The sequence below is a fragment of the Taudactylus pleione genome, unplaced genomic scaffold (assembly GCF_031769625.1).
Source record: "Taudactylus pleione unplaced genomic scaffold, aTauple2 ptg000456l, whole genome shotgun sequence".
Taxonomy (NCBI): domain Eukaryota; kingdom Metazoa; phylum Chordata; class Amphibia; order Anura; family Myobatrachidae; genus Taudactylus; species Taudactylus pleione.
In genome coordinates this window covers 1,496,605-1,524,418 of record NW_028284858.1, presented here as the reverse complement: position 1 = coordinate 1,524,418, position 27,814 = coordinate 1,496,605, and the positions used below count along the sequence as shown (strand labels likewise).

The 27,814-nt window shown below is 43.4% G+C and overlaps 1 protein-coding gene across 1 annotated transcript in view; it reads left to right on the top strand.

Annotated features, from left to right (window-relative positions):
- BPGM (bisphosphoglycerate mutase) overlaps positions 1-26,981 on the top strand; it is a 53,587-nt gene extending 26,606 nt beyond the window's left edge. Inside the window, exon 3 of the mRNA XM_088448510.1 lies at positions 25,650-26,981. Coding sequence (XP_088304636.1) covers positions 25,650-25,828 — 179 coding nt within the window. The 3' untranslated portion in view covers positions 25,829-26,981. The remainder of the gene's footprint in view (positions 1-25,649) is intronic.
- The last annotated feature ends 833 nt before the right edge of the window (positions 26,982-27,814 follow it).

Below are 27,814 nucleotides of genomic sequence, written 5' to 3'. Positions count from 1 at the left end.
CTAACGGTAAATCCGCTACTGCCAGTGGGTAAGGGGCTCCCATCACTACACAACGTAGGGCTTGTGTTGTTGTTGTTGTGTTGCACAGTGTTATACTTCATATCTGGGTCTCTTATATGCTTTCTGGCAAATGCTAGTAGAAACACACTAAAAAAGAAGAAAAAAAAATGGGGAGAGCGCTGGACACTGATGTTTGTGTTTATTGTCACATAACAAGTAAAACAACACATATACAATAAATATAAATATACAAAATCTACATAATGTATAGCTCAATAATAAATAAATAGCTGAATGTATAAAATAAATGAAATAAATATAAAAAAACCTAAGTAAAGGATCGGGCTAAACTATAAGTAGTAAATAGGAGCAACTGATAGGTCAAGCAATATTGTTAGTATAGTGGTATGAACGTAGCACAGCGTGATGTTCACCCGCTTAATAGCGGGGAGCTGCATATGGAGGTGAAGATCCCTGGGCGGGGTATAAGGCACTGGATAGTGCAAGTGCAGGCTGGGATGCGGATGTCAGCCACGTGTGAAAACACACTAGCAACGTATGTCACACTAACTAGACTTACCATAGACCTCATGGGGGCCTCACTAATAGTGCCTTTCTGGTATACAGATATGTCCTCACACCTCTTTGCTGCAGTCACTCCAAAAAGCTCCTCTCAGCATGCCAGGTCCGATAGACTGCTAGTGCCGGGCTTCTTTTCTGCGCCTTTTTTGCCAAAAATGCGTCTACAATAGTCGCGATGCAGCGAGGACGCACCAGCAAACTGTGCTGATTAATTTGATATGTAACATTGGTATATCATGTGCTACTGAGTCTCTGAATCTGTATACGACGTGCTACAATGTAGCGGCCGCAGCTTGTTTCATTCCAAGTTCTGTTGTGCTTCATATAGAGACTCTGGTGCACTCAGATAAACAAGTGTCACATATCACAATCAGCACTGTCTGCTGGTGCATCCTGGTCACATGGCATAAGTCGCCCGACGCTAGCAGAGTAGCACGGAATCTGGCGGCTAACTCACGCCAGGCAAGTTGCGCTGCGTACCATATTGAGGCTAGATGTATGAGGACACATCTGTAGATACTCTGTTTTGGAGGATGACATTATACAGGACAAATCATTTACACCATATTCTTTCTGTTATATTATCCTAACTCCAGGGGATGTCGGATTTTTTTTTGATTTTTCTTGTCTTTTTACGCTGTTGATTGTTTCTGTGATTTGCTTTGAGTCTTCATGAGGAAGCTCTTGTTGGGAAAGGCCCAAAGGAACTGCTGGCTCTTGTGTATTATTGTGCAATCCATTTAAATAGTTTTGTGTACACAGGTGGATGCCAATCCTTCAGAAGGCAACTGATTGTTTCGGGGTTTATCTGTATCTTGGCAAAAGTAGTGAATACTTACACTGTGCATTGTATGTTTATATTTGTAATAAAAAGCCTGTCCGGTTGTCTAAAATTACACAGTATTTTGTGTTAATCGGTGGTAAGAATGGTGAAACAAACTAACTGAAGAGATGTTTTTCCCCTTATAAAAACATTATATAAGGGAGAAAGGGGACGCTAGGTTGTTTTTCCCCAGTGAATACTTGGCTGCTGGGCATTTACAGCAGCTGGCAAGGATGTATGAGGGATGAGGGGGTATTAACTTTTCTTTGTCTTTCTTACATTTAATACTCCGTTTTGTTTGGGTTGGCAGCATGACTAAGCTTGGGTGATCATTTGTAACAATCTGGAACCAGACCATGTACAAATTCCTAGCGAGCAGCAGACCACAAGTGCTGACAAATCCTTTTAATTGTGTGTTATTTTTTTTTTTTGTGCGCTATTAGGCAAATTTGTTCAAAACTATCCAAATGCCTTGGAGAAATAATTTCAATGTGCCTGCCGAGAGACTAATACTGCTGGGGCGAACGTTAAAGTCTTAAATGTCGGCTACACACACGGGATCTGAGTTGTTCGATATGCTGATATTTAACAATTAAGCCATTGTCAGTAAACTGCGCATGCATCTAAGTTGCACTGTGCATGCGCCAATGCGCCAAGCTACATTACCATAGTCGCTCGCTGCGACTTTTTACTTGCATTGTAATTGACTGGCGGTGAACGTTCGTGGGAGGTAATGGGGAGTGCCAACAAAAAACGAAAGCATGTCGCAACCGTTTTCAGGCATGTCGCAGTCTACGCAATAGAAATGTCTCTGGCGTCTCAGTTCCCGCTGACATTCTACGCGACCATAGATTACACAGGAGACGGGCGTATCTTTAATGGGTGCAGGGTGTGCGGTGCAGGGGGGCTCAAACAGCACACCCTGCACCTATATCGTCTTTATACTTGCCTGTCCGTTGTCTACAGTGTGCTGCTCTGCAGGGCCGGCGATGCAGAGCAGCAAAAATCACTAGGAGAATGACGGTGACTCGCCAGAGAGAGGAGGGGGCACGCACTGAGTCTGCAAATGGGACCCCTCCTCTCTTAAAATGCCCTTGACAGGAATGATTGAATGATCTCCGACTGATGCTATGCAGATACTTGGATTTGCACAGTCGCAAGTGGGTATCTCAAATTCCTCAGCATCTGCGACATTTGCATATTTCACGGCTGCGATGACATTAGCGTACAGCTCTGATCTGCCCATATGATCGTATCCTATTTTCTTACATTTTCATTATGTATATGTAACCCTCCATATGTTGGAAATAATGTGTGTGCGGGTGATGATACTGCTGTACAGGCACATACTAGCGGATGACTCAAACTATAAACAGCCCAGGTACTTGATTGTAACATGGAGTACGACTGTACCTGTTATCTGTCAGGTGCATAAATATTGGGACATTGACAGAATTTTAATATTTTGGCCTCTATTCACCACCACAATGGCTTTGAAATGAAACAAACAAGATGTGCTTTAGCTGCAGACTTTCAGATTTAATTGGAGGGTAATTACATCCATGGCCGTATTTAGGCTTGTGGGGGCCCCAGGGCAACTAAGTAACTAAGTTGTGGGGACCCCCTCCAAGCTGCACAGAGCCTACCCCTCACCCCTCCCCCCCCATCCACATGCAGACAGGGGCACATGCAGGATTTTTTTTTTTATTTGGGGGGGGGGGTCCTAAATATAAATATATATAAAAATATATATATAATTTATAACGTACACTCACACATAAACCGTACATACATTTTTACACATATATACATTGACACATACACAGTATACACATAACACATATACACAAAGAAATACATACACACACACACACACACACACTGAAACAGTAAATAAACATTCCTTCACTTGATGCAGCAGCTGCTGCAGGACCAGGGTCTGGGCACCTCGATTCATTAGGCCGCCCCCCCGTGATGTAATGCCGCGATTGGTGATTTGTATGGCGGCGGGGCTTGTCATATTGGCTCCGCCCCCAATGCGGCCGGTCACTGTCGGGAGGAATCTGTGTGTCAGGGGGGTTTCTAGGTGCTGCTGCTCCTGAGCCTCATGCCGGGAACAGGTGTCGCTGGACACCTGTTCTCGGAAGGGTCACATCGGCCCTGTGTGGGGGCCCCTGGACGACCGCCCCTGTCGCCCCTCCCTTAATCCGGCCCTGATTACATCGAAATCAGGTGAACGGTGTAGGAATTACAACGGTTTCTATATGTGCCTCCCACTTTTTAAGGGGCCAAAAGTAATGGGACAAACTAAACAATCCTAAATCTAACTTTCACTTTTTAATACTTTGTTGCAAATCCTTTGAAGGCAATTACAGCCTGAAGTCTGGAACGCATAGACATCACCAGACGCTGGGTTTCATCCCTGGTGATGCTCTGCGAGGCCTCTACTGCAAATGTCTTCAGTTCCTGCTTGTTCTTGGGGCATTTTCCCTTCAGTTTTGTCTTTATAAGAAAAAAGAAACAATTCTGGCGCTGAAACAATGATCAATATAATAGAGACTGCTGCAGATATCAAACTCCGTGTGGGTTTGAAGAAAAGATCAAAGAGAACAAAAAGGGAAAAATCTGCGCTGTCTGTAATTTGTACTGGTGTTAATATTGTATGTAAACTAAAACACAGATGGTGACTAAAAGCATAAAATACCATATATTTAATACATATTAAGAAAAAACACACAACAATGACAATAATTAAATAAATCAAGAAACCATTAGTAGGAAGATAATTGCCAGTGACCGAGATGAAGCATCTTTGCAATCTATCCCAGTTAAATTGAGGTAATAGCTGCTGGCATCCGTATAAAAAGTCTCTATTTGTGTCTAGTGTCAATGTTTCCACTTGGAAACTATCAGTTCACTTGTAACATATAGGAGATCACCATTGTAATTGTCTCCAGCGGACACAGCTGATATAAATCAGTATATGAATTCCTGCAGCAATTAGGGTAGATCACATTTGCATTGTGAAACATATTTAGTATTCCGACTTTTGTAGTGGCTCTGAGGGGCTATTAATATTGAATAAAAATCATACAAGTCCAAGATAACCCCAACGTTTTTTTTAGGGGGATTTTCTTATTAGAGGCACATGTATAAGCGCTTGACTGTTATTATATTGAGAGATATTCATCCCAAGCGTCAGTACTGCATAATTAGAGCGCTGCTCTGTGTACTCACGGACCAGTAGATCAAGCGGTATGGGGGCCCCCTATTTACAATGCCGTCCTCAGTGCCCAGTGACCAGGGTATCCAAGGTGAAAACTGCTGGTGCCGTAGATAACAATGCTGCGGCGTATCTCCGTATGTTAATCCCGCAATACGTTCAAACCAGCCGAGTCCTGCTGGTACACTGACCGGCTCCCAGACAGAGATTCACAGGTGTCGGAGTGATGTCAGCTGGCAATGGTATGTCGGATCGTGAGTAGTAACACCATAAAGCGAGTAATGTGGGATGCAGTTTATATTGTGTTCCATGACCTTCTTTGTCTTTCACTGGTGTCTATAGGAATGTGCAAGCAGTGGTAGGTAAGTTAGTAAACACTTTATATTGGCATATTCATGTTTTAATTAATTAAAAATATAAATAAGCTGCTACTAATGAATTTTAGACTTCTGTAATATATTTACATGAGAGCAGTTTAGTCATTGCTTTGCCCATTGGATTTTTAGAACAAGGCATGAATATCTGCTGACTAGGAATATCCTAATACAGGGAGTCGTTAAGGCTTTTTTCTGTAGCATAGTACAGATGTGTGCACATACACCTATTCCCCTTGCGCTACAATTCGCGCCACACAACGCGGGAGCTCCGTGTGCCTCTGTAGCGCAGAGTGTGATTCGTGCACCTTTTCACCTTCAAATGCGTCTAATTCACACACTGATGTGAATAGTTAGCACAAGCAGCTACTGCTAATTAAAATGATATGCAGCATGTCTATGTTCTCTGTGTGTCTGCGGGTGTATCTGCATGTGAAATGCTACGTTACAATGTAAGTGGCTGTAACACTGTAACGTAGCGTTTCACATGCAGATACACCCACAGACGCACAGAGAACACATACATTCTGCATAACATTTTAATCAGCAGAAGCTGCTTGTGCTAACTATTCGCATCACTGTGTAAATAAGACGCATTTGAAGGTGTAAAGTCGCATGAATGACGCTCGGGCTACCGAATCACGGCATGGCGCGACTAGACAGGCTGTTTAACACGCAATGAGGCTAGATGTATGTGGGCACATGTATTTGGGTGTCAGCATTTTGTGTTTGTGCATTTATTTTGTGTGCTTTTTTTTTATATTCATTTAAATGTTGTTGTTTTTTTTTTCAGTGAACAATTAGGAGACTTTAACATTACTTGTTTATAAAGGTGCCCACACACTAGGCGATCTGGTGACGATGCAATATCGTGTCCGATTTCTAACCCGGCGGTCGTGGGCACGATTTGGTGTAAAAACTATCCAACTTGACCCACGATCTATCGTACATCCTAAACTATTCCAGTGCATCGTGACTGAGATTTTCAGATCTAGCCTGCAGCAGGCAAGATCTGAAGATGCGATGTACGACCAGCGGGGACGTGCATCTGCATCGTAATCGTGAGTGGAGACTCACGATTAGGACATGTTTTACACGATATCGCCTAGTGTGTGGGCACCTTAAGACTAGTGTGTGCTCTGTCTGTTATGGCTGCCTACAGGTCAGATGTAAACTTAGGAACGTTGTAGGAAACCACAGACAGGAAGGATGGCTCAGCTTCCCCCCCTCGGTTTTTCAAGTTATCGTCTTCAGTTTCTTTGTTTTTTTTTTCACTGCAAATCACTAACTCGGAATCTTACATACTTTCAATGAGGAAGTGCCATGGTTTTCTGTTTAATGTTTTGGAAACTTTATTTTCATCACTACTTCATGTTTGTTGCTACTATGTGCAAGTGAAAGAAATAGGTCCCGTTTATAGCAGATCGAACAGTACAGTGAATAAGCAAATTTAAGGGAAGCATTCTATGGTGTGTGTGTGTGTGTGTATATATATGTATGTATATATGTATGTTTATTTATATATATATATATATATATATATATATATATATATTTTGTGTGTGTGTGTGTATATGTATATATATAGCGTGCGTTATGCAGCCAAAGATGCTTCATTTTCAATTCTGTATTACCAGTCTCATACTAGCCTCACAGTGTTTTGCCAACCACATACAGAAACATGCATACACACTAGTTTAGTTCTGGTGGCTGGTGTACAATGCAAAACCTAAAAACGCCCTAACGGAAGATGTCTAATTATTATCCCTACTTAAATATCTTAAACTTATATAAATGTAAAGACACAGACAACTATGTTGCATTAAAAATGTATCTTCCTTTTTATTTAAAAACATCAAAACTGAAATGCCTATGGTAGCAGAAAGAAAGAAGGGCCAGTTGCTCAGTAACCTCACGTCTAAAGCTTACACACTAGATGGTGTGCGTAACCTGCAATGGCAGATGCAATGGCACGATATATCGGGTGGTCTGTACACACTGCACTATCTGGTGTACGACCGCCCGATTATATATTTCCCTCACGCATCGAAGTATGGTGCCTGTCGTCGGATCTTCTGATCTGCCGTGCATGCACAGTAGAACAGAAGATGCGATCAACTACTCATGGGAGCGTGCAATCAACCACACACACTGAGCGATGTGGCCAATATATCGTTCCGATCCACTTCAGAACGATAGATCGTCCGATATATCGCTTAGCGTGTACCCAGCTTTAGGCTATCCGATGTCACAATCTACTTGCAGGGACAATTGCTCCTCTCCACGGCAAGTGGAAGGCTCCAACTCCCCCACCAATACAGCAAACTAGTTCAGCCCACCAGCCAGTGCTGCTGACCCCAGTATGGTAAAATTAGCCTAAATGGTATATTGTAAAGGGAGCGCACCACAAATATGGGGCAGCGCAGTAGCCATTGGACTGCCGTTCTTTGCCGCTGCAGGAAGGTTGGCAGACAAAGGAAAGCTAGGAGGGAGGGGAATACAGGAAAAAGAGGCAGATCCGTAACCCAGAGTTAACACAAAATTGCAGACTCCCCAACACCCCTCTAACAAATAATTGGCTAGCTTCCCAAAAATTCTTAACCCATGCAGTTCCTGCATACAATGTTCCTGATCTTCCACTCCCGGGAGGTCTAAGCTCTTTGCAGATTATCCGAGCACTTGCTCCTAATTATCCACCCATCATGCAGGAACTTTCAGCTACTAATGTGGCCAAATGAGTTTAATGACAAGAAAACTGCACTATTGGGCAACTGTCATACAGGCTTCTTCAAGTTCTGCAGTCACTGCCATGTCCTCCTCCCATTTACTTATGACATTGTGGTGGTTGCACAAAGATCCAATCTCCTTGTTGGCCTTTCCCTAGTCAGCATAGGTGTCTCCCTGTGCCAGTGAACAGGCTGTAGGATTTGGGGCACTGGAATTCAGAGACAAAACTGCCAGTTGGCCATGTTGCCGGACTCTGCCGCTAGCAATTTAGAAATCCTGGGGGGCTCACGCCCATCTGATGCCGGGAAAAGCATTTTGCCTTGGCTCTATCAAGTGCCTCCATAATGCTAAAATATAAATAGATATTAGCTGTAGTACCCGGCATTGCCCAGGCAAGTCGATGACCAAACGTCATTAGAATTGATTTGATAGGGGATTTTATATGCGGACATCTGAGTGACATTTAACGTAATGTTATGAAGAACATAAACAGTAGTGAAGGTCACTGAAGGCCAGTTTTGTAGACAACATTTAATGTCTTTCTTTCTGGCGCTAATATATACAGATTGCTACTGCTTGAAACTCGTGTGCAAGCAACATAAAGCTGTCAATGAGAAAAGCAAGGCGTCTCCAAATGTATACCTGCCACTCTCCAGTTTGGTCCTGTGATATTTTGATGGACATGGCAAACACTAGCTTCAGGGGGAAATGGAGACTCTTAAATTTAAATGGTAGATCCTTGGGTATTATAGGAATCCTGGGTATGAGTACAGTATATTTTCTCCCTTTGCTGATCCAATCGAAATGGTAGCTCCAATTATATTTTTTACGAGACTCGTAATACATAATCTCATACTGTTACGTAGTTTGCACTCAGCCTCCATCTTCCCCATTGTTATTAGAGGAAGAGTACTGTATTCAATGAAAGGGCCATAGTGAAGTGCCACCTGTAGCATAGAAGCCCAACTAGCCCTCTTCAAATTAGCGTGTGTAAAGGCCCCCATACATCAGCAATCATGCAATTTGCAATCGATTGTGTATAAAAATCTTTCTCTTTTTCACTCGATTGTGGCAATTCTGCAATCGATTGAAAAAGGGAAAGCTTTTTATACACAATCGATCTCTGATGTATGGGGGCTTTAACACGTTGCTGTTGAAGCCTTGCATCCTACTGTTTGTCCGATTGGGATGCTGAAAATGAGGTTTGATGGTCAGCAGCAGCCTGTCTGCTCTGGGGTCTCAGATGCTTGAAGCTTCATCTGTCGCTGAGCTTGCCTGTGCACACACATTTGTGTTATTTGCAGAAGTTTCTACACTGAGAGCAATTTGTACTGCTCTAGCCTTAGAGGATATTTTTGACAAAGTGCTCTTACGCTTGCCTAGCATTATTATTAGAATACAATGTGTGTGTTTGTGTGTGAAATTATTGAAACAACACTGGAAGCAAACTATACTGGAAAGTGCACAGCACCCTCTCTTGGGGAAAATAGTAATGCTATATTGTTTTTTTTGTAGTGCTTTTCAGTGGGAGTTATGGGAAAACATATAGCCTATGTTCTAATCCAGCCTCTAAAGTATTCTTATGCCAATTTTCAAGTCAGTCAATTGAAAGGTTTTGTCGTAATTGACCAACAAAAATCATTTGCTCTGCATCATTTTGCTCCAGGTATCTCACTGATTTTAAATAGAACTATGCTTTCCCCATGGGTTTAGGTACTGTCTCAATGGCTTAAAAAGACATAACCACACCCAAACTTATCAATTAATAAGCACCTGGGGAACAAACTGACAAAATCTGACTGACGTGGGAAATTGGGGTGCAAGAGAAAGTGTGACCACAAACAATTTGACATAAACAATTGGCTTCAATCCACGGCACTTAACCATCTGCGTTGCCTTTGGTATGTAACCACACCGCTTAAATAAAAAAATATAACCTAACTCCATTCCAAACTGTATTTCATTTAAATTTAGGGAATGAGTACCAAAATATTGCAATTATTTTGTCAAGATGACCAACCACGTAATGGTCTTCCCTTCTGGTCAGTCCCTACACTGATTCTCAAAAATATGAGCATTGCTCTGCCTCATTTGACCCCAGCTATCAGACAGATTTTAAATACAAACTATGCTTTTTCCATGGGTTTAGGTACTGGACTAAATAGACAGAACCACACCCAAGCTTTTCAATTAATAAGCACCTGGGGAATTAGCTGACAAAATTTGACTTGCATATGGAAAATTGGGGTGCATGAGAGTGTGACAAAAACATTTAAATTGCAATATTTTGGAACCAACATTTCCTGAATGAAATACAGTTTGGTTTGGAGTTAGGTGAGTGCTGAGTATGTGAATGATTTTCTTTTTATTTTAATGGTGTGGTCACATAACACAGGCACCATAGATGGTGGATTATTACTTATACAAGCCTACTAACCATTTTACTTACAGGGCTTATTTCATTACTTACCATTTTGCTTTTAAAGGATATTTATTGATCTGCACGAATTCCAATTATGATGACAAGAAAAATGATGAGCTGTGAACCAACCTCACCCTGAGCAAAGTGTTTGTTAAACATCGCTGAAACAATGGTTCTCAACTCCTATTTCTTGTTTTTGCAATGAGTGTCATGTACCTTACTCCCCTCATTTCTGGGTGGTTCTCTGTAAATACTCAGATTGGACTTTGGGGAGATGCACCTTTCTCTGCATTGTGTTTTATTGAATGCTTTAGTTATCTGTAGAGATTTACAAATTTCTGGCAATTTCATATGTTGTCCGTGTTATTCATATGTCATGGTTCTTTTATTTATTTGATTGCAGTGCCATAGCTTTTTCCTTGTATTCTACGCTCCTCCCAGGGCTGGATTAAGGCTTGTGAGGTCCCTAGGGCAACTAATTTGTGGCGCTGAACAGTAAAATGGTCAAAATGATATACTGGCGATGTTATTAGAAAGTATGTGTTAATACTCCCAGCACCACAAATGTGTTGAACACAGTGTAGTGCCCCCAGGTTCACATCCTGTCATACCATGCCCCCAGGTTCACATCCTGCCACACAGTGCCCCCAGGTTCATATTATGCCACACAGTGCCCCCAGGTTCACATCTTGCCACCGTCCACATTATGGTACACTGTACTGGCTCCCCCTTGGGCCACTCCCATGCTGGAGATGCACCTATGTGCGTGGGGGTCCCTGGGCAATCATCTTACTGCCACGACTGTTTACAGATCCTTGACCAGCAAATCCATAGAGTTGTGCAGATGTGCTTATAAATCAGCACATCTGTGCAAAAATAGATGCATGATGTTGCACAGTGGCATTTCTTCCTCAGATCTGTATTTTCATATGTATAAAGGAACTTTGACCTGCCAGTGATGGCCACAAATATGTCTGAGACTTTAATAAGAATGACAAACCATCAAATCTGTGGGTGATTTGACCCCAAACAGAAGGATAAAATCGCACCGTTCCTGTGATGTTTGTCTTCGTGTTTTCTCTGTCTTAAACTTAGGAGTGCGCTGCTAGGTCATTCTGTATATGTTATTAAAACTGATTTATGATCGTCTAGCCAAGGCCTTTATTTGACCTTTCGGATGCACATAGACATTTAATAAAAGTTCAAGGTGTAACTCTATATGAGTAGCTCCATCCCCTCCCAAGTGACCTTTTACACAAGTCAGATATTTGTAGCACCTCCTGAACTGGTGGCCCAGCTCCTATGTATGTAACCATATCTTATAGTTTGATTACTTTATACATATATTATTGTGTGTGTATGAATTTATACTATATAATTTTAATATATGAAACAGTGCTCCTCCTAGTGTTAAAATATACAAATATTTGAAGTCTGTTATACAGTATGATCATAAAAAAAATAAAAAAAATTTTTATACAGGTCACAGACCCTCTAGATTCTCTCTCTCTCTCATTTATATATAGTAAAGATTCTACACACAATATCCCATGACAATGTGTAAAAAGTTTTTTGACATTTTTGCAAATTTATTTAAAAAAAATAAATAAATAAATCACCTGTACATAAGTATTCACAGCCTTTGCTATGAAGCTAATAATTGAGCTCAGGTGCATCCTTTTTCCACTGATCTTCCTTGAGATGTTCCTACAACTTAATTGGAGTCCACCTGTGGTAAATTCAGTTGATTGGACATGATTTTGAAAGGCATACACCTGTCTATATAAGGTCCCACACTTGACAGTGCCTGTCAGAGCACAAACCAAGCATGAAGTCCAAGGAATTGTCTGTAGACCTCCGAGACAGGATTGTCTCAAGGCACAAATCTGGGGAAGGGTACAGAAAAATATCTGCTGCTTTTGAAGGTCCCAATGAGCACAGTGGTCTCAATCATCCATAAATGGAAGAAGTTTGGAACCATCAGGACTCTTCCTAGAGTTGTCCGGCCATCTAAACTGAGCGATCGGGGGAGAAGGGCCCTAGTCAGGGAGGTGACCAAGAACCCAATGGTCACTCTGTCAGAGCTACAGCATTCCTCTGTGGAGAGAGGAGATCCTTCCAGAAGGGCAACCATCTCTGCAGCAATTCACCAATCAGGCCTGTATGGTAGAGTGGCCAGCCAGAAGCTACTCCTTAGTAAATGGCACATGACAGACCGCCTGGAGTTTGCCAAAATGCACCTGAAGGACTCTCAGACCATGAGAAACAAAATTCTCTGGTCTGATGAGAAAAGATTGAACTCTTTGGCGTGAGTGCCAGGCGTTATGTTTGGAGGAAACCAGGCACTGCTCATCACCAGGCCAATACCATCCCTACAGTCAGTGGCGTGCTGGGCCGGGGGGCAGGGTGCCATGTGCCCCCCGGGCCGCAGCGCCATGCGGTCCGCGGACAGCCTGTGTCTCAGCGCTACACTGACTAACACACAGCTGCCGGCTCCGGCAGCTGTCTGTTTGTTTTGATCAGCAGCCAATGAGAGTCTGACAGACTCTAGCTGCTGCTGCGCCCACTGCAGGAGTCGCTCCATCTTCCGGCTCCCGCAGTGGGTAATGGGAGAGGCGTCATGACGTCTCTCCCATAATGGAGAGTGGCCTGCCCGGGAGGACAGACGGAGGAGCGGATGGCGGCGGTGGTGGGGTTTCAGGTAAGTGGGTTTTTTTTTTTTTTTTTTATTGTGTGTCTCTACTGGGGGGGGGTGCTGGCACTACAAGCTGGAGACCACTACTGGAGGCACAACAAGGGGGGGGACTACTACTACTGGGGGGACTACTATTGGGGGCACTACAAGGGGGGGACTACTACTGGGGGCACTACAAAGGGGGGGACTACTACTGGGGACTACTACTACTGGGGGGACTACAAGAGGGGTAGACTACTACTGGGGGCCCTACAAGGGGAGGGGACTACTACTAGGGGCACTGCATAGGGGGGAGGGGACTACTACTAGGGGCACTGCATAGGGGGGAGGGGACTACCTTTGGGGGCACTGCATCGAGGGACCACTGCTGGGGGCTCTATATAAAGGGCAATACTGGGGGTACTGCATAGGGGGAGACTACAACTGGGGCCACTATTTAAGGGGCACTGCATAAGGGTTACCACTATTGGGGGCACTGCATGGGGGTGGACAGCTACTGGGGGCACTATATAAGGAGTACTGCATGGGGGTACCATTATTTGGGGCACTATAGAAGGGGCTTAATACTGGGGGCAAAAGGGGCACTGCACAGGGGGGACCACTACTGGGGGCACTATATAAGGGGCTTACTACTCGGGGCACTGCACAGGGGGGACCACTATTGGGGGCACTGTATAAGGGGCACTGCATAGGGGGATCACTACTGGGGACACTACTGGAGGCTTGCATAAGGGGGTCCTCTCCTGGGGCACAGGGGGGCACTGCATATGGGCACAAACGGCAGGGGGCTGCCCCTAATCTTTATTTTTACTTTACATTAATCCCATATGGACCCGCCTCCTCCCTGGAACACTTGAGGGGGGGGAAGCACCGCAGCATGAACATCGGCCACCCTGGCTACACGCTACTCCTCTGCCAGGGCCGCCTGCATGCATTTGCCCCCCAGGCTAAAAGTTGCCAGCCAGCCTCTGCCTACAGTGAAGCATGGTGGTGGCAGCATCATTCTGTGGGGATGTTTTTCAGCGGCAGGAACTGGGAGACTAGTCAGAATAGAGGGAAAGATGAATGCAGCAATGTACAGAGACATCCTAGATGAAAACCTGCTCCAGAGCACTGTTGACCTCCGACTGGGACGACCGTTCATATTTCAGCAGGACAACGACCCTAAGCACACCGCCAAGTTATCAAAGGAGTGGCTTCAGGACAACTCTGTGAATGTCCTTGAGTGGCCCAGCCAGAGCCCAGACTTGAATCCAATTGAACATCTCTGGAGAGATCTGAAAATGACTGTGCACCAACACTTCCCATCCAACCTGATGGAGCTTGAGAGGTGCTGCAAAGAGGAATGGGCGAAACTGCCCAAACTGCCAAGCTTGTGGCATCATATTCAAAAAGACTTGAGGCTGTAATTGCTGCCAAAGGTGCATCAACAAAGTATTGAGCAAAGGCTGTGAATACTTATGTACATGTGATTTCTTAGTTGTTGTTTTTTTAAAATTTAAATTTGCAAAAATCTCAAAAAAACTTGTCATTATGGGGTATTGTGTGTAGAATTTTGAGGACAAGAATGAATTTATTCCATTTTGGAATAAGGCTGTAACATAACAAAATGTGGAAAAATGAAGTGCTGTGAATACTTTCCTGATGCACATAGAGATATATATCTCTATCTCTAATTTTGGGGGGCATGACATTCGGAGGAGTGGCAGCTGCGGACGGTCAGGGGCTGCGCATTATAGGAATAGGCTGCACTGCATGGAGAAGGAGGTGTAATATGCAGTATTTTAACTTAATAGACTGCACATTACACCTCCTCCTCCGTGCAGTGCAGGGACCGTGCAGCCTATTCATATAATGCACAGTCCCTGTATCCTGCTTCACTGTGGTGTTGCTTACTCCCTGGTGGTCCCTACTCCCTGGTGGTCCCGCCCTCATTTTCAGTGGTACCGCCTCTGCATCCCCGGTGTTGTCCTCTCTCTCTTCCATGGCGCTGGCTTCTCCCAAACCCCCTCCCCCCCCCCCCCCCCTCCCCAATCTGGTGGTACCGCCTCAGCGATAGAAGTCCCAGGACTAGGTAAGGTGGAAAAGGAAGGTGGGGGGGGGATGTGCCAAAATTAAATTCTACCTTGCCCCCCCAACCTAAAAATGTTCTGACGGCCTAGTGTGTGTGAGATAGATATATATCTATATCTATATCTCTCTAACAAACTACTAGAGGGCGGATATACAATAAACTAAAATTGGTATTCTCTGTTTCCCAGCTGATTATCTGAAGATTTTCTGGTGACTGACGAGCATTAAATTGTTCTACGGGGCATCTGGTATCTGGAAGTTATAAACCTGCCCGAACATACAAGAATACCAATGGTGCTCTACCCAAAATTCAGTAGATAATACCATAGGGCTGTAAACCTAATACTACAATCTAAAATATATATTTTTTATTTCTTTTTATAAAACACACTTTTTATAATACAAATTACATTGCAGTTAGTTACAGATGTTCCTCTCTCGAGGTATAAGATTTTTCCACCCTTATTCTAAGTTTCAGAGTTTGATTGTGTATCCTTATAGTGGATCTCAGTGTATATATACACTGAAGTGCCAAAAGATGTAATGGCAGTATGAAGAGGTAATGGTAGGTGGCGTCACCGTACTGTGATGTCTAGGAAATGATCAGACGTGCATCAGTTGTAATCTGACATCTCGTGAGTGAGCATCGGCTATGCTGCTCATGGCAAGCGATGTGAATTATAGGAGTTCGAACGGGGGATGATAGCAGGTGCCCGATGGGTGGGACACTCCAATTCTGAAGTTGTGCGAATATTAAATATTCCTTGATCTACGGTATCACGTGTGTACCGGGAACACCTCATGGAAGGCATTACCACCCACCATGGACAGTGCAGTGGCCGACCACTGGTGCTTAATGATAGTGACCATCGGCGTCTGGTCAGAATTGTCTGTGGTAAAAGACAAGCGACACCAGCTCGAATCACATCCACAATCAATGCAGGAGATACCAGACTCGTATCCAGCAGGTCAATGCAGTGTTCTTAAGCTTCCATGGGATATGGGAGCAGAAGACTGCCCTTGTTAATACTGTAACACAATGTCGCTATTTGGACTGTGGAGGACTGGCAACATGTGGAATGGTCTGATGAGTCACAGTTCCAGTTGTTTTGGGCTGATGGTAGGGTTCGGGTGTGGTGCAGATCCCATGAGGCCATGGACCCTAGTTCTCAACAAGGCATGTGGAGGCTGGTGGTGGTTCCATAATGGTGTGGGGTGTATTCACTTGGCATGGGTTGGGTCCGCGGGTTTACCTGAAGATGTCATTGATCGGTTACTGCTATGTTGCATTGCTTGATGACCATTTGCATGGATCCCAACAATGATGGAATATTCCAGCAGGATAATGAACCGTGCCATCTGTTGTCCAGAATGTGTTCGAGGAGCATTCTGGAGAGTGCCGGCGAATGGTGTGGCCACCACGTTCGCACGACATGAACATAATTGAGCGTTTATGGGACGAGGTGAAGAGGTCCATTCGCACCCAAGATTCTTCATCTGCAAATATCGGGGAGCTGTGGGAAGCTATTCAGACGGCATGGGTCAACATCTCTCCAGAGATTTTCTGTCCACTTGTAGAATGCCACGTTTGAATTTCCTACCAGGCACACTTTCCATGTTGTTAGATGACAGCTGACTTTGTATGTTTTTATAAATCACAGCTCCAGGGGAAACACTAACAAACATAGGTAGAACATACAAACCCCAGCCACTCCTATACTGTAGGGCCCTGGTCTTGAGAATTGAACCCATGACCCTAGCACTGAGGAAGGAATGCTATGCCCTGTGCTGCATATATACAGTCAGGTGCATAAATATTGGGACATTGACAGAATTTTAATATTTTGGCCTCTATTCACCACCACAATGGCTTTGAAATGAAACAAACAAGATGTGCTTTAACTGCAGACTTTCAGATTTAATTTGAGGGTAATTACATCCAAATCAGGTGAACGGTGTAGGAATTACAACGGTTTCTATATGTGCCTCCCACTTATTAAGGGGCTGAAAGTAATGGGACAAACTAAACAATCCTAAATCAAACTTTCACTTTTTAATACTTTGTTGCAAATCCTTTGCAAGCAATTACAGCCTGAAGTCTGGAACGCATAGACCTCACCAGACACTGGGTTTCATCCCTGGTGATGCTCTGCCAGGCCTCTACTGCAAATGTCTTCAGTTCCTGCTTGTTCTTGGTGCATTTTCCCTTCAGTTTTGTCTTCATCAAGTGAAATGCATGCTCAATCGGATTCAGGTCTGGGGATTGACTTGGCCATTGCATAACATTCCACTTTTTAGCCTTTAAAAAATCTTTGGTTGCTTTTGCAGTATGCTTCGAGTCATTGTCCATCTGCACTGTGAAGCGCCGTCCAATGAGTTCTGAAGCATTTGACTGAATATGAGCATATAATATTGCCCGAAACACTTCAGAATTCGTTCTGCTGCTTTTGTCAGCAGTCACATCATCAATAAATACAAGGGAACCAGTTCCATTGGCAGCCATACATGCCCACGCCATGACACTACCACCACCATGCTTCACTGATGAGGTGGTATGTATTGGATCATGAGCAGTTCCTTTCCTTCTCCATACTCTTCTCTTCCCATCACTCTGGTACAAGTTGATGTTTGTCTCATCTGTCCATAGGATGTTGTTCCAGAACTGTAATGGCTTTTTAGATGTTGTTTGGCAAACTGTAATCTGGTCTTCCTGTTTTTGAGGCTCACCAATGGTTTACATCTTGTGGTGAACCCTCTATATTCACTTTTGTGAAGTCTTCTCTTGATTGTTGACTTTGACACCTGGAGAGTGTTCCTGATTTGGCCAACTGTTGTGAAGTGGTTTTTCTTCACCAGGGAAATAATTCTTCTGTCATCCACCACAGTTGTTTACCGTGGTCTTCCGGGTCTTTTGGTGTTGCTGAGCTCTCCGGTGCGTTCTTTCTTTTTAAGAATGTTCCAAACAGTTGATTTGGCCACACCTAATGTTTTTACTATCTCTCTGATGGGTTTGTTTTGATTTTTCAGCCTTGCTTCACTGATAGTGACAGCTCTTTGGATCTCATATTGAGAGTTGACAGCAACTGATTCCAAATGCAAATGTCACACCTAGAATCAACTCCAGACCTTTTACCTGCTTAATTGATAATGAAATAATGAGGGAATAGCCCACACCTGTCCATGAAATAGCTTTTGAGTTGATAGTCCCATTATTTTTGGCCCCTTAAAAAGTGGGAGGCACATATAGAAACTGTTGTAATTCCTACACCGTTCACCTGATTTGGATGTAATTACCCTCAAATTAAATCTGAAAGTCTGCAGTTAATGCACATCTTGTTTGTTTCATTTCAAAGCCATTGCGGTGGTGAATAGAGGCCAAAATATGAAAATTCTGTCAATGTCCCAATATTTATGCACCTGACTGTACATATGAACCAGCCCAAGTTAGATCACCACAACTCATCACTGCACTTACCGCGCTGCACTTGTAGGGGAGAAGAGTGGCCAGCATGACGTCTGAGGGGAGGCAAGTGTCACATTGGCTGGTATGGATGTAACTTTGGATTCTTGGTTTTATGAAATGAGTGCTGGGGTCCTGAAATCTGTTTGGTATACTGTATGTAAATATCCCTGGAACAATTTGTTTAAAAAAAATCCATAACTATTTAAAGATTTAATGCTAAAAACAAGCCACACAACCACAGCAACCTCATCCTTACTAAATTGTCAGTGTGTGACGGTGACAATTCAATAAGGAGGAGTTTGCTGTGGTGCTATGGCACGATTATCCCAAAATGCAAATTGTGCGGTTTTGCTCGCATGCATTTAGCCACAAGAGCATGAGCAGGGTGAGCCGCTTATGTTGGCCGTTAGGCCTGGCTCACGGTCAGTTTTTTTTTTTATATGATTTTAGTGCACAGATGTGTGGCATATTGTCAATTCATGGTTTTACAATGTGCTATATATGTGCAGGGACGTATTAACAACCAAGGGGGCTGGTGTGCAGTGGGTCTTCTCCTCTGAGCAGTGCCTTCCCCCCCACCCCAAAAGCCCTGCATCAATCCTTGTGCCTGCAAGCGGGTTCCTCCTCCTCGGAGTCTTTATTTTCACTGTTGCCACCATCTTCCCAAAGATGTCATGGAGGAGGAGTGACCTGCTCACCAGCACAAGGTAAATAGTGTGCTATGGGTGCAGGGTGTGCAAGGCAGGTCCCCCTGGACTTGGGGTCCGTTGCACTGCATATCCTGCACCCATTATAAATATGACTGTTACTGTGGAGTAGATGTACTAAGCCGGGGAAAGAGATAAAGTACCAACCATTAAGCTCCTGTCATTTTTAAAACGCAGCCTATAAAGTGACAGTTAGGAGCTGATTGGTTTGTACTTCACATTTGTCCTCTCTCTCTCTCTTCCCCCCCTTGTGTGTCATTGTATGAATTGGGGCATTACTGCTTATCATAAATTTGAGGCCCATAATCCTGTGCACACCTATGCTGACCGCCAGCTACAAGCAGCACCACGCCACCTATTAAACTTCGGTCTCGGGCAGTGCTGGGCTCAACTTCTGGCTCAGACACTGCCCGTGCTGTGACGGCAGGGAGGTCATGCAGCCACACAGTGCACACTGAGCAGTGCCTTGAGGGAGGGGAAGTCCAACTAGCACAGGCAGCCAGTGGCTGTAAGAACTTCTGTTCCTCCTCTACACTTCCTTATCGAGGGGACATTTTTAGCAGCTGCACAGTGTCAGGTGCACCGACACTGCAGCCTGTGCTGGAAGTGTTTGCTTTCTTTCCTGTGTGTGTGTGTGTGTGTGTGTATGTGTTGCTGCTGTTGTGGTTTCATTATTTTCATGTGGGAGCCAATGTATTTCTTTGTTTCTCTGCTGTGGAATAATTTGTTTAATCAAAAACTAGGATATATTTGTTTTTGTTAATAAAAGTATTAATTAAGGACATAGTTGGATTGGGAGGGGATCTGCTACAAAAATTTGCGCACAGGGTGCTAGTAGACCTGGGGCCGGCCATACATGGGCTTGAGGTCCAGACTTTGATTTCACCATTGCAAAGTCTTGACTCTGTTAATTGCTATGTTACTGGTGTGTGTTAGGGACATTGCCCTGTTGCATAACCTAAACTTTGCTAAAATGAGTTTATCGAACAGGTTGGGTTCACATTTTCTTTCTAGAACACACTCTAGGTTATACAGTATGTGCATGGCATCCAGATTCGATGCCAGCAAAATAACCCAAATCACCCCACCACCACCTTGCCATGAAGGTTTTTATGAGGGTCTTGTGGCTAGACCCTGTGCTAATATATCATTCTCCATTTGTAAATATTATTTTTCACTGCAGCATCACAGACTTAAATTTGTGGTGATTCGTCTAGACCAGTGGTGTCACACTCTGGCCCTTCAGCTTTTGTGGGACTACATATCCCAGCATGCCCTGCCACAGTTTTAGCATGCCGTAATAGCAAAACTGTGCCACTACATGCTGGGATGTGTAGTTCCACTGCAGCTGGAGGGCCCGAGCTTGACACCACTGGTCTAGACCAGAGGTTTCCAAACGTGGTCCTCAAGGTTCCCCAACAGTTCAGCTTTTAGAGATATCCATGATTGAGCACAGGTGGTTATATCAAATTGACTGAGGTACTAATTAAGTCACCTGTGCTCAACCATGGATCTCTTTGATACCTTAACTGTGTGGGGACCGCGTTTGGGAACTTCTGCTCTAGACTGATTAGCAGGGACAGTTGCTTCTATAAAGACACTGCAGAGGTCTTGTCTCCTTGGCATGGTGATAACACAAAACCCTAGATGCCCAAGACCAAACCGCTAAACATTCTGCTTTTATATAGAGGCGGTAGCGCCCCCCTGATAGTCCAATAATAAAGTGAACTCTTCTGACATTGAAACAGTAAAGGTGCGTACACACGTAACGATTTTTTAATGATTTAACTAAAATGACGTCGTTATCGTTTAAAAAATCATTAATTTTTGGGGGGTGAACGAAACTCGTTCATGCACGCTCCCGTTTGTAGTTCCTCGTCCTTTCTGACTGTCCAACCAACGATTTTTCGCTCAGAAAATCGTTCATGTTGGACAGAATGAACGATGTCCATTCACTGAATGCTTGATTAAAAAATCGTTCATCGTTCATCGTTCATGAAAATCGTTCATTAATATAGTAACCAACGATTTTTGTAAACGATTTTCGTTCACTTTTTCAAGGGAAATGTGAACGAAAATCGTTGGTTGCTAACATCGTTATGTGTGTATGCACCTTAAGGATTTACTTTGACACGTCTGGCTTCTTCATGTTGGCTTATTGTATGCTCTGTAAATAATGACAAGGTGAAATCTTTTCTCCGTATCTGTCTCGTGAGATCCGATTCATCAAATTTCAGGTTTGGATGAGAACAAGATTATTTGTGAACCATGGAGCTGATTCAGATGGTATATGTACAACTCCGATGTGCAGGACCTGTACTGCGCATGTTCGTGCCGCTTCTGATTGACAGGCTGATGGAAGATGGGGGGGCAGCATCCCAGAAAATGGGAACGTGTCTCGGACTCAAGACGCAGCGGCGATGCTAATCGCATACTACTCTGATTCAGGTCCTGTGTCCTGATATGCAAAACAATTCTTTTTTAAATGTCTGTGTTTATACACAGGTGCCTAAACAGGCACACGCGCGCACACACAAGAATACAAATGTCTTTGTTCCATCAGGTAGGACTGGTGTGCTGATTGGTCCCCTGCGGCATTAGGATAAGGATGGAAAGTTTCCATGTGCATTGGTATGCCTGCATAGCTGGTGTCACACAGTGCGGTGTTCTATTCTGTAAGCAGGAAGTTGTAAATGTTTCTAAACTGTGTGTGTGTGTGTGCGCGCAAATTTTAGTCTCTCTGATCCAGATCACGTTATGTCAGGTACGTTGTCCAGGACTAAAACTCCACCATTGTTCTGGAGTCCTAAACACTGCCTTGTCCACAATTGTGGTGTTATCTAATCAAATTACACACACACACTCACACACTCTGTGCTGACCTCTTTATAGCTTAACAGTGACTGTGTGCAATAGAAATCTTGGGGCCCTGATGTCTCTGAGGGCCCCCCTATCCCCTCTTTCACACAATCACACATCCCTCCCCTGCATGCACTAATACATGTAAAAACAATATAAGACCTAATATAACCATACTTACCTACTCTTCCAGGACTCACGAAAATCAGGGCCCGTCCCGGCACCCCGCAAGAGTAAGCAAGTCCCCCGCATTGTCCACGGCCCCTCCCCACGCCCGCATGTGAAAGTGGGCGGTTCAGTGGCCGATGATGCGATTCGCGATATATCGCATCATTGTACCCCCGCCACCCCTGCTTTATAATGCCAATAATATCGGCATTATAAAGCAGGGGGAGGGGCCACGATGCAGTCTCACTGACACGCCTCTGTTCCCGCCCACTTCAGCCGCCACCACCCTCCCTGCTGCACCGACCTGGCAGCCCCCTCCCGAATGTGGCTGCCAGAATGTCTGTTAGTATGAATATAACACAAATTATAATCAAAAGACCTAAATAAAATATAAGACCTAAAATATATACATGCCATGGCTGTAGCACTATTCTGCCTAATGGATAACTGGCCCAGGCCCTACAGATGTGTCCTTACACATCTCTGCTGCAGTCGCGCTAAAAAGCCCCTCTCAGCATGCTAGGACGTACCTGCAGTCTGTGCTGATTAATTTGATATGTGACACTTATATATCTGAGTGGCGGAGTCCCTGAATCTGTATACGAAGTGCTACAATGCAGCGGTCGCAGCTTTTTTCATTCCAAGTTCCTTTGTGGTTCATATACAGACTCCGGTGCACACAGATATACAGGTTGAGTCTCCATTATCCAAATATTCCAAAATACAGAATTTATTTGGCTTGCCTGAGATAGTGAAACCTTTTGCTCTCTGATGGTTCAATGTACACAAACTTTGAGCCACAAAATTATTGAAAATAGTGTATAAAATGACCTGCAGGCTGTGTATTAGGGCACATCCACTAGACGATCTACTCCCTGGCCAATCTCTAAACGATTTTCCCTTGATTTTTTCCCTTGAAATGTTATCTTTGTCGGAACGATTTGCAAACTATCTTTAATAGATCAAGTGAAATTGACCTGCATGTTCAGTCGACTGACGAGACGATCAAACGACCAGCGGGAGCGCGCATCGTTGATCGTTAACGACCAAACACTGCACAAGTCATAAACTATTTTTAAACGATTGAACGATAACGACGTTATCGTTCAGTCGCCTGCTAAAATCGTGGATGCCCCCCTTTAGGTGTATATAAAACATAAATACATTCCGTGTTTTAGATTTGGGTCTCATTCCCAAGATATTTCATTATGGTATGCAAATATTCCGATATCCAAAATACCCTTGTCTCAAGCATTTGGATATGGGAGACTCAATCAAAGTGTCACATTTCAAATTAATCGGCACCATCTGCTGGTGCGCCCTAGTCGCATCGCTAGACGCATTTTCAGAGAAAAAAAAACGCCCAACGCTAATATAATATAGAATGGAGATTAAGGTAAAAATACACTTGCCACGTACTCTCTTCCAGTTCTTGTTGTTTGGCAGTGCTGCAGACTGCTGCTGCCTCGGGTGGGAAGAGGGTCTGTCTGCAGTCAGCGGAGCAGATAGTGGTGCAGCCTGGTTTGTACCCCTTTGAACCCAGTAGCCCCTCTGAACCTCGGTGCTCGGGACAGGTGTGCCTTTTCTATCCCCCTGTCACCAGGCCTGGCTCTAAGCGGTGTGTTTTTAAAGACACTTGGACCATGCAGTGTTGTCACTTTTATACCTGAGGCTGAAAATGAGAAGCCAAAAAATATAAATCTTTAATATTTAAATGTGTGTAAATAAACCTGCTTATGTATGCACCAGAAACTTTTATTACTGAGCTTTTGTAACTACTTTAGAAACTTTTTTTTTTTGTACTTTTTCCATCTGGCTGTCCAGCAGCTGAATCCTGAAGGATCCAGTTTCCATTTGCAGTTCCCCATTATGAAGCACCTGGTGCTACACATAATTTGATTGCACAACTTGCCTTTTGTATACTAACATTTTATTAAGCTCTTATAGGAGATCCACAGCTGGCATCTGGTGTGTCTGTGTTCTGTTTTTTTGTGTGTGGCTTTTTCTTTTGTATTTTTTTGGTAACTGCTTGAGTATTGCCCCCATCTCCACCCCCTTAAGTGTAAAAATACATACATTTATGTGACCCTGGGGCCTCAGTATTGTTAATCAGGGATCTGCAGTGATTAATAATCATCTGTTTCATGGTAGATATTATATCTCCTTTGTGTACTAAATGATTATCACAGGAACAGCGGTTACGCTAAGCTCTCTTCCTGCGAGTTACTTCCCTGGCATTTTGTAAGAGTCTTTCAAGTTTGTGAAAGACCCAGTGGCGTATCTATAATGGGTGCAGTGTGTGCGGGGCAAAGTGGCCCCCCCGGCACCCTGCACCCATATTATTTTAGACTTACCTGTCCGTGGTCCCACGTCGGGTGTCTGTGCTGCTCAGAACAACGGAAAATGTCCGCCGCGGCCATTTTTCCAGTGTTCTGTGCATGCACAGTAAACTCCGGGCACACTCTAGTGCCCAGAGTCTACTAAGGCTTCGGTGGCTGGCTAGCCGCGTCAGTCGGCTGCCGGCCACCGGGGAGAGAGGAGGGGGCCCCGCACAGGGAGTGCATACGGGCCCCCTCCTCTCTTAAGACGCCCCTGGAAAGACCCCTCCGGGGGAAGCTGACACTGTGCATTCGCAGTGCCAAAGTCTGTTGGGAGTTTGCTACATCGGGGTCAGATCACAGTCCCCATTGATAATAATAGAGACTGCAATCTGCAGGACTAATTAGCAGTTTGCCGGAGATTTCTGTGCATTTTCCTGCATTGTGCTATTAGTACATAGCAACAATTCGTAAAATTACGCAGAAATTGCAGTTTCTACATAATTTTAGTGTGTATCAGGACGGACTGTAAGCTCCTAATGACCATAATGGCTGAACATGTATTTGCCAGTGTATGCTCGGTGACGTCTGAATGTCGGGTGATTCTGTGTGTAGTTAACCCCTCCGTTTTGAGCACCCGTATTCTACTGACTATTCATTTGTGTAACACATCTAACCGAAGTTGGCTGGAAGGACCCATACGACTACAATAAGAATGCTTCACTGTTTTTGCTGCCTTGATTGCAGTTGGGCGGCACAGGAAAGAAATGTCAGCGTAAGCTGGCCATACCCTGCACGATAATAGTGCATACAAACGAGAGGCTTTAATGTTTCTTTTTCAGTGTACGGTGCTGATCGATGATTGCTTGCAGCCTGAAAGAGGCTGAAAAACGCTATGGATAGTTCAGTTTGGTTTCGACGGTCGTCCAGCCAAGTTTAGGCTGTGAATGGAGAATGTCTCAATACATCGTGTGGTGTATGGGGGCCTCCGATGATGGTCCAGTTGCTCCTGCAGCTGATCGGATGCAGCCATGCAGTGTATGGCCAGTTTTAGTCCATTTAAAAAAAAAAAAAAAAGGTTGCTTTCACTTATTTACATCCTGATTTTCTGTATCCTGTCTTCAGTGTGTTTGAATATTCCACATAACAAGGCCACTGTCCCTTTATTTACACTTTATGTAACAGTCATTTTATTTTTATCTTTCCTCTTGACAGGGATTTCTGATGCAGACATTATAAACATTTCCCTTCCCACCGGTGTTCCCGTGCTTCTCGAGCTAGATGAGAACCTGCAGGCCGTCAAGCCTCATGAATTTTTGGGCGACCAACAGGCTATTCAAGCTGCCATTAAGAAAGTGGAAGATCAAGGAAAAGTTAAACCTGCTGATAATTAAAACGCTTCCAGGCGTTTCCACTCGTCGTATAAGGTCAACAAGGTTCATATTAACGAACTTCCCATTTGGTAGCAAGCCATGTCAATGGGTTCCTCTTGTTGGTAGACAAATGTTGAACTAGATTTTATAGATATTCTATTGGCCAATGATCATGTGTGGTAAGGATTCTGATAAACCTCTTTAGTAGGCACTTAACTAGCATAAGTACATTTTGTGCACCTTAGTGTTCAGCATATTTTATTTTATTTTTGTGATGTGTATATATAATCTATCCTCTCCAACTGCATCAGTTATGGAAACATATTTATACATTTTTATTTAACAATTTAATGCAGTAACAAGCCTTATGTGACAATTTATTTAGGGGTATATTCAATTAACAGCGGGGCTCACCGTACGGCTAAAGCTTTGCCTGGAGCTATTCAATTACTGCCGCTACCCTGCAAGGTAAGCCCCAGATGGTGCACTTGGGAGCTGCGAGGAATTATTGATGTTACCATAAGTGCACCCTCTGGTAACTACATAGCTCCAGGCACTTAACCCAGGATCTATGGGTTAACACTCGTCAGATGCAGGCGTACCATTTGTGGAAGATGGGCAGTAATTGAATAGCTCCAGGTGTTCAACCAGGAGCTGCAACTGCACCGTAGGTCCTGTGACTAATTTAATTTTCCCCTAATAGTTGCAAATAAAAGATATTTCCATATCTAAGTTAATTACCTGTGCCATAATCGCTCTACAAACTATGGCCATTTTTTAATTTATCTATTTACTCTCCATGGGGTGGGTGTCAGATTTATGTGAACACACCCTGTAGTTTGTCAAGCCTAGATCTTGCAGTTGCATCTCATAATGATATTAAGGGATTATTGTTGATTTTAGTCAGTATTGTACTGAAATTACAAAGTTCTTGGCATTACAAAGCTCTGCTTTTAACTCTACGTTTATAGTTCTGTTTAATCTGTTTCCGAAAAAGAACACTTTAATTTTAATAGCACAGTATTTTATCCTCCACATAAAAAAAAAAACATATCGTTTCATGTTGAAATTAATTAGAAAAAAAAATATTGAAACTGTTCTGCAGAAAGAACTGAAATGTGTGGACGTTTTGTACTTTTTTTTTTTTTTTTTTGTCTTTTTTGGGGGGGGGGGGTCTATTTTAGTTTTTATATACCATGATGGATTTTATGTATGTAATCCTTAATTCTTTCTCCAGACAAATCCTGAATAACAGCACTGGCCCTGTAAGGCACTTTCTTGCTTTAACCCATATGTGGAAGGTGGCCTTTTAAATTAAGATTTAAATAAAGCTTCAAATGTAGCATTATATAAGAGTATTGCAGAATTGGTCTATTTTTCATTAATAGGAAAGTATTTATTTAATTAAAGAAAAAGTACATATATATTGAACAAATTAGTTGCCAGACCATAAGTGTATTGCTTCATTTCTTGTCGATTTAACTTTTTTGTATTTACTATGGCATTAAAGCAGCAATTCCATAGGTTGTTTTTTTGTTTTTTATTATTATTTTTTACTTATATTTATTTTTCTTCGAGTAGCATGTAAGTATCTAATCACACTGGAGGAAGAAAGGTTAAGGCTTCCGAACACAGGCATAGGCTTTCAGACCGTATGTCCTGTCACAGCTGAGAGGGGGGTTGGGGAAGGGGTAGGATGTCACAGTAAAAGAACACCGCTCAGAATGGCACTTCAAAGTCTCTCTGCTTACTACATTAGGCGCAAAACGACTGTGGTTGCCATGGTAGTCACATAATGCTGTGGAGTTAACCATCATTAAAAGTAGTCTGAAAAACAAATCGGGGGGGGGGAAATCAAATATCCACATTCGTCTTATAGCCTGCCAAAGTCACTTCATTTTTTTCATTGATTGCTGCTTTAACTGTGTGTCCAGTCTATTATGTTGTTCTTTTTTGTTTTTTACTTGCTTTTCCTGTTTAAATGAATTAGCATAAATATGTTTGTTT